Source organism: Mus pahari, chromosome 21 (assembly GCF_900095145.1).
Source record: "Mus pahari chromosome 21, PAHARI_EIJ_v1.1, whole genome shotgun sequence".
NCBI lineage: Eukaryota > Metazoa > Chordata > Mammalia > Rodentia > Muridae > Mus > Mus pahari.
This window is the reverse complement of record NC_034610.1, coordinates 2,272,229-2,279,862: the sequence shown is the minus strand read 5'-3', so window position 1 is coordinate 2,279,862 and position 7,634 is coordinate 2,272,229. Positions and strand designations below refer to the sequence as shown.

General features: G+C 40.6%; 1 protein-coding gene across 1 annotated transcript in view; it reads left to right on the top strand.

Moving 5' to 3' along the window:
* Positions 1-402: 402 nt before the first annotated feature.
* Tmem242 (transmembrane protein 242) overlaps positions 403-7,634 on the top strand; it is a 38,041-nt gene continuing 30,809 nt past the window's right edge. Inside the window, exons 1-3 of the mRNA XM_021221441.1 lie at positions 403-523; positions 1,006-1,106; positions 6,823-6,960. Of these exons, the coding sequence (XP_021077100.1) occupies positions 439-523; positions 1,006-1,106; positions 6,823-6,960 (324 nt within the window). The 5' untranslated portion in view covers positions 403-438. The remainder of the gene's footprint in view (positions 524-1,005; positions 1,107-6,822; positions 6,961-7,634) is intronic.

The following is a 7,634-nucleotide window of genomic DNA, read 5'->3' as shown; positions in this document are numbered from 1 at the left end:
AGGCTTGCTTTTCAGAACTGTGGCCTGTTAGCACGGACCAAATCCTTAGAGCGGTGCAAGTGTTTCTGGCGTGGTAAACAGCTCCAGGATCCAAGCCAGGCAGATGGGCTCCCGGCTCCATCTGCAACCTCTCACTGCCTCCTAGAGTCGGAACTGAGTATTCTTCCAAGTAGGAAAAAACAAAAAACAAAAAAACCTTACTAAAGTCCAACAAATCATCACCTTGCAAGAAGGCGAGTGATCCTCCCAGGAGGGCCATCTTGTGGGGCGCCGCCCTCGGCTCTGGGCTGGGACAGAGCAGCCCTTCTGTCTTCTCTCAAGTGGGAAACCCGAACCTTTCTAAAGGTTGCACAGGGAAGGCAGCTGCGGAACCTTTCTTCTCTCTTCCTTGAGCTTCCACTCGGGCCTCTTTGGTAACGGAAACAGAAGACTTTAAACATGGAGACCTCGGGTTCTGGGTCCGGGGAGTCTTCTGCATTGGAAGCTCCAGGGTCTCCGGACGATCGGTTGTTCCTGGTTAAAGGTATGCTTGCCCTGAGCTGGGATGTGATGTTCCGGAACACATTCTGTCCGGAGAGCCCTTATTAGGCTTTATTCTGAACTCAGCCAGTGGGGCCCGTATGTCACTCACCGGGTGAAGTCTCCTTGGGCAGGGGCGGGTAAATCCTGCCATCTACTCGCCAGTCCATACTGTATCTACCCATCCTTATCTATAGTTTTTCTCGTGCCCTGCCCTTTTCTGATTGCCACTGTCTCTTCTTCCTATGGAAAAACTTCGCGCTGCTGTCCCAGAGGACAGAGGGAAGGAAAAACACCCATTCTCAGCCCCGAAGAACCGAGCTTCAGGGCGTGAGATCACGCAGGTTTCTCAGACCCACTTCCCAAGAGCCGCCTAGCCATGATGTTTCGAGTCTTGAATGTAATCCTGAAAGTTTCTGATACTTCGTTGTGCAAATCTCTTTAATTTAAGCTTTATTTTTAATCCCTTCTCTCAATTCTTGGCAGGTGGAATTTTCCTTGGTTCTGCAGCCGCAGCGGGAATGCTAGCTGGATTTGTTACAACATTATCATTAGCTAAAAAGAAAAGCCCTGAGTGGTTCAATAAGGTTTGTGACTCTGAAATCCATTCTTAGCGTTGCTATTGTTTTTTAACAAAGAACAGCTTTTTGCATGGGAAAAAATAGTGACCTTCATTCACATTGTTTTTAAAGTACACCCACAAAGCCTCATGGGTTTAAGAAGTATACTAGTTGTCAGTCTTGATTTTTGTTTTTTCCATGTGCTTCCTTAAAATTAACAGAATGAGACTTTGAAGAATAACTGAGCAAAACTTTGGAAACATTGTTTTCCCTACAGCATGAATAAGTAATTTAGTATTGAGAATAAGAGACCTTGCTTTGAAAGAAAAAACAATATCACTTAAACTATTGGTGCTGGTTGCAATAAGTATATTTATTTCATAGATGTTAAAATTTTAACTTTTTTTTTTTTTTTTTAGAATGAGTGAAAACTTTGTTTTTGTGTTTTAATGCAAGGGCCAGATGTTATTTAGCCGCAGTCGCTATAAAGTGCCTGGCACATAGTAGGTGCTCATAAAGCATTGGGTGACTAACTATAACCCACTGGAGACAGAAGATCATTATTCTGTTAGCAGGATTATACGTTTGCTGTCTGTCATGTGCCTGCTTTCCCTGGTTGATGAGGAATTTCTTGATATGTGTTGTAGTTGCTTATAATGTTTTGTCTTTTCCCCTCCCACCCATATTGCTGACTTACTGTTCGCTTCAGCAAGTGTTTACTTGGGATCTTTTATGTTTCAGGCACTCTATGATTAAGGTGGATAGGGTATAAAAATAAATATGTCTTTCCCTTGGGAATGTAAATGTCTGCTGTGAGAGACACAATTAGATATTCACACCAATAACTATGCAATTAGCTTGATGTGTGCTACAGATGAATGTTATGTGAAAAACCATAAACCGTTTGAATTCCCTTCCACTTATCTGTAATAGTCATACTTAATCTTTGAATACTGTAACGACAGGAGACTAAAATGTACCAAAAAATGCTTTCCAATTCCCTCTCAATACTCTAAAGGTTTATGGAGCTACTAAGATCACTTCTGTGGCTCCCCTGGTAGGCCATTTTCTCCCTATACCATGTAATATTTTTAGAGAAGAAATTAATTTGTGGCAGATGTCATTAAGACCTAACCAATATTGGTGCTTTACAGCCAAGCTGTGTTTGGTTTCCAAACCACAGGTTTAATCTGCCTAAGAATCTGATAATGAAAAAAACCCAGGGATTGTCTTGTTTCCACATACTGACAGCTTGATTCTTTGTTTTGTTCTGGGATTGGATCATAACGCACGCCATTTGTGCTCTAACACACTTGTAAACTGTGGTCCAAAAACTCCTGATGGTCCTTGAGACAACTCATTCCCTGTTCATGTTTAGAGACGTGCACTGATGGCACAGAGCAATGGCATACTCATGGTGGTGGTCGCATGAAGCAGTCCTTGCAGTCTCTGTGTACTGCACCAGTAGTTTTTAAAAGAATTCAAAGGAACCAGCATTAGGCAAGTGTCATTGCTGAAGTGGTAAAATTATGAACAATTCAGTAATGACACCTGGCAGTGCCTGACTTGTAAAGTTCATGGGAGGTGGGAGTGTGCACGAAGCACTTCTGCTCAAGAAGCAGCAGCTGCCTTACCAGCTGAATCAATGTGTTCCCCACCGACTATCTTCTTTGTGAAGGAACAACCGCAGACTGTCAGTCACCCAGAAATGGGGTGTTTGTAGCAGGCATTTTCTTAAAAGCACACAGTAGGCCTGGCTCTTGAGGAAAGTGGTCGTCAGTCTTTGTTGCCAGTGTTGATAAACTTTCAATTGAGAACACTTAGACTCACTCGTAACTACCACTGTCCATTTGACAGCTTCTCCATACAGCAGCTTTGCTGGTACCATGTCATGATTTAATGATGATTTTAAAAAACCGTTTAACACATGAGATCAACAGTTGAAAGATCTGTATAATGTAGATACCAATACCTTCTGTAGTCAATCTGCATGGGGTAGTGTCTAACAGAGTGCAAAGCTGACTGGTGGATTGGAATGTTACAAATGGCAGACATTTTTATTAATATGGCAACCAACCTTCAGAAGACTTTTTTGTTTAGTACTGGTATATTACAAAGAAGAAAAGCTAATAAAATACTTCTTTTTCTAACCATGCCAGTGTGAGGCCTGAGTTTTATTTATGCACGTCAGCTATCAATGAAAAATTCAAGAAAGCATTTACAGCAGATTGACTACAGATGTGAAAAGCCAGCTTTTAGGCTAGAAATTTAAGAGGTTAACAAAAGTATAAAACATTGGTCCTCTGCAGGTTTTTTTGTTTGGAAAGATAGTTACCTTAATATAAAAATGAGTTTATATTTTTATATTAATGGATTTGGTACTTTTAAATGACTAAAGTGTTTATTTCTCAGTTTTAATTTCTAGTACATTAGATATTGATAAGACCCACATAGTAAAACATCTCTGCATCCTATGTGTAAAGGAACTTGAGAAACACTGCACAGGTGGCTAAAATGTTCTGGAAGTTTGCCCCACATGGGAAATGTTGAAGTTAGCACTGGTTTAAGAATGTCACATGGGTAGCCAGCTTCAGTCACCACTGAAGACTGTTTGGGCTTTTCTCACAATCCTGACAGCTGAAGGTTACTGTTGTTACCCACTCTTCTTAAGACCTCACACGTGACACACACAGCCCACTGAGGCACTGTGTGCTGTTCCCACAAATAGCAGGACATGGGCATGCATGGATTTAGCAGTCTGTCCAACACGCCACTCCCCTGCCCATGGAATAAATGTTACTGCTATTAGCAATACTTATTTAATAAGCTGTGCTTTAGCTGGGAAGAAATTCAAATTACAACCCGAAAGGACTTTCAAATGACCACTCTTTCATTTGGGGACAGCCTGTGCTTTTTCTATTTCATGGGGATAATCAGTCCTTTGGTGCTTTATTTTCTAACTGCTGAGTCTTTTGCTAGGAAGCCGAACGCTGAAAAAGAACAGTGTTGAGCGAGCGAACATATATTTTTCTTTGTAATTCCTTAAATAAAGAGAAAGGGGAAAGTGCAAACTGGAGTAAAAAAATGATTCCCTCAAGTTTCTTTGGTCCGTACACACACTGCAAAGAGATACAGTGAAGGGGTGGGAGCAGACACACAGACACAGAGGGGTCTGTTAGTGCCTAAGAGCTAGGATTAGGGCCTAGGGCTGACACTCTAGACAGCCGTGCTACCACCAAACTATAGCTCCATCCCTCCAAGATTAGTTTTTAAACCAGTACTTTTTACACACAATTGATGTGAGACTAAGTGATGTACCATGTGGGAAAAGTATGTCCGTGGTGTGTGCCCATTTGGTTAGAACAGATGAAAATACAGAATTGATGTGCATGTATACACCCAGTTTACTTGAAGTAATTCAGTGCTCTGCTTGTCTTAATATTGTGCCCTGGCAGAACTTCATCACATACCTGAGTTATTCCAAAACCCTTTTGTGAGTGGAACAAAATGGGCAGGTTACCAGACATCCTTTTGATACAGCTTTAAATTCTAATAAGTAAATAAAAGTTTAAAATTACATTACAGCCGGGCGGTGGTGGTGCACACCTTTAATCCCTGCACTTGGGAGGCAGAGGCAGGTGAATTTCTGAGTTCGAGGCCAGCCTGGTCTACAGAGTGAGTTCCAGGACAGCCAATGTTACACAGAGAAACCCTGTCTCCAAAAAAAAAGAATAAAATTACATTACAAGTTATAAGAGCTACCTTATAACTATAGTGATATAACTATATCAAAATATTGGTCAGATTTGTGTGTAGGGAGAATAACTAGATTGAATATTCTGTGGGGGTTGAGGGGGCTCAGTCTCTATGTTATTTTCAGGTACGTGGTCTTTCACTGATCCTGGAGCTCACAGATTTGGAGAGGCTGGAGGGCAGCAGGCCCAGGGATCGTTCTGTCTCCATCCTCCCAGTGCTGTCATTCTCTCAGGCCAGCATTGCTGTGCCTGGCTCTCTGTGAGCCTGGAGGTACGAGCTCAGAGCCTCATGCCTGTGCTGCAGCACTTCATGCACAGGGCTGTCATTCCACCCCAGACTGAGTATTCCTTAAGAACCCATTTGGTGTTTACATAAAACGAACCCCAGGATTACACTGAAAAGGGCTAAGATGTGGAGCTTAAACGGTTGACATGACAGTTTGCTATTGATGCTTCTCACAAATGTGATTGATGAGTCAATTCTTATTACCTACTTTCTCAGGGTTTCTACATACCAGGAGAAATGTCCATGGCCTCAAGAATTACAAACACAGAATAGAAAATAAGCTCTCTGTTGATTTTAAAAATATTGAGTACAATAACTACACTATAAATTGTTCTATTCAGTTTCCAAATATGGAAGCCTTAATTTTTATTTTAAGAGCAGGTGGGGTGGGAAGGGCAATGGAGGGAAATGTAGCTTTTAAAACATGTATGTATACACAGACACTCATCTGCACACAATACACAGGTATGTATGCACACGAGGCACACACATACATGTGCACATATACACACAACTTGTATGTATGGCTATATCTAATGTCTTATAAAACAAGATTAGTTTTTGGCAAGTTAAATATTTTCTGAAAAATGTCAGCCCACATTATTTTGAACAGATGGTATGAGTATCATTTGATAGAAGAAAAAAACATGTGCTTAGATTTTTTTTAAAACAGATCAAACATCAGTATCAAGATTCTACTAAAATTCATTTTGGAAGTATGGAGACAATAACTGATGTTTTCACCTCACAAGTTAAGTGACTGATATACAAATATTACTGTACCTGTTCCTAAAGATCTGAGGCAAAATTGAGATTCTGTTGCAAAACCCTTGAGTTATTTTCATATGACTATCTTTTTTATTTGATTTGGTAAAACAAATATGGATTTGTGTTGGGTGTGTGTGTGTGTGTGTGTGTGTAAAATTTCTGTTTTTACCAGGGGCCAAATGGCTACTTTATTTGTTTCTAAAATAAAATTGATGCCAGGGCCTATGAACTGACAAAATGATATTGGTTGATGGTCTTGCTTCTCAGTGGAGATCGAGGCCCAGTTAAAAGACAGGGTGCCAGTGGAGCTGGCAGAAACTGTCACAATATGGGAAAAGAATAAGATTTTAGAGTGTATGTGTTTATAATAGAAAATGGCTAAAAAAAGATTTCAGCAATCTGTTGAGGTCTAAAATATCTACCAAAAGTGTTGGTCAGCAAGCATTAAGCACTCTCCGTCTGTCCTTGATGATCTGTGTGATGCAGGTTAGCAGACAGGCTTTCTTCATGCCAGGAACAGCGCCTGCCATCACACAGCACATATGTTAAGCAGTGTACAGAAAATTACTCTAAAAAAGGGAAGAACTTTAGTGAACTGAAATGACCTGTTCAGGTGGAAGACAGAGTGTTATAAACCTATCATCCCTTATCAGATTAGCTAAATCCTCAAAAATGCTGTTTTAATGAAAATGCCAGTGGATCTTGATGCAATGTTCTAGGTTTTTCTGGAAGGATAAGTGGCCACAGTGTCCCCACATTCAAATGTCCGTCAGTCAGAGAACTCATGTGCTTACATAAGTTGTGACGATGCTAGTTAACCTTGGGCTGAGCCGGCTCCAGGCCAGGTTGCTTACCTGGGAGCACTGTAATTCTCTCCTGACACTTCTAGAGCATTCACTGAGTATTTTACCCAAGCGTTCTGTGTTCATTCCAGGGCACTATGGCCACGGCTGCCTTACCAGAGAGTGGGTCTTCCCTTGCCCTGCGAGCCCTGGGCTGGGGTTCTCTTTATGCCTGGTGTGGAGTTGGTGTGATCAGCTTGGCAGTGTGGAAAGCCTTAGGAGTTCATAGTGTAAGTACCTGCCTGTTGACTTCATGTTGTCTAAAGTTGTTGGTTTTCAAATTTGCATGTATTTTGGTCCCAGTGTTCTGAAGTAATGACCCAGAATATGACTAAATTCTTCCCAATATGTAGGCAGCTTGTTACTAGTAACTTATAAATATGTTTTTCAAATATAATTAATGACTGATTCAGAGCTAATATTTTTTCTGTATAAATTGATATTATTTGTTTAATGAACTTAGTGATTTGGAACTACTTTGTATATTGTTTGACATCCATATACATAATAAAACATTTTAATTAATTACTCAAATTATTAATGTGTTAGATACATGTTTCAGAGAAAAGTTCTAAGCACCCATGCGTGTGTGTGTGTGTGTGTGTGTGTATACAGGTATGCGTGCGCACGTGGGCATGTTTCTGTAAAATCGATACCTTGAACTAAAAATTATGCACTAAGAATGACTGGTTTCTGTAACTCCTTCCATGGGTATTTTGTTCCCTATTCTAAGGAGGAATGAAGTATCTACACATTGGTCTTCCTTCTTGATTTTCTTGTGTTTTGCAAATTGTATCTTGGGTATTCTAAGTTTCTGGGCTAATATTCGCTTATCAGTGAGTGCATATCTAGTGACTTCTTTTGTGATTGGGTTACCTCACTAAGGATGATATCCTCCAGATAC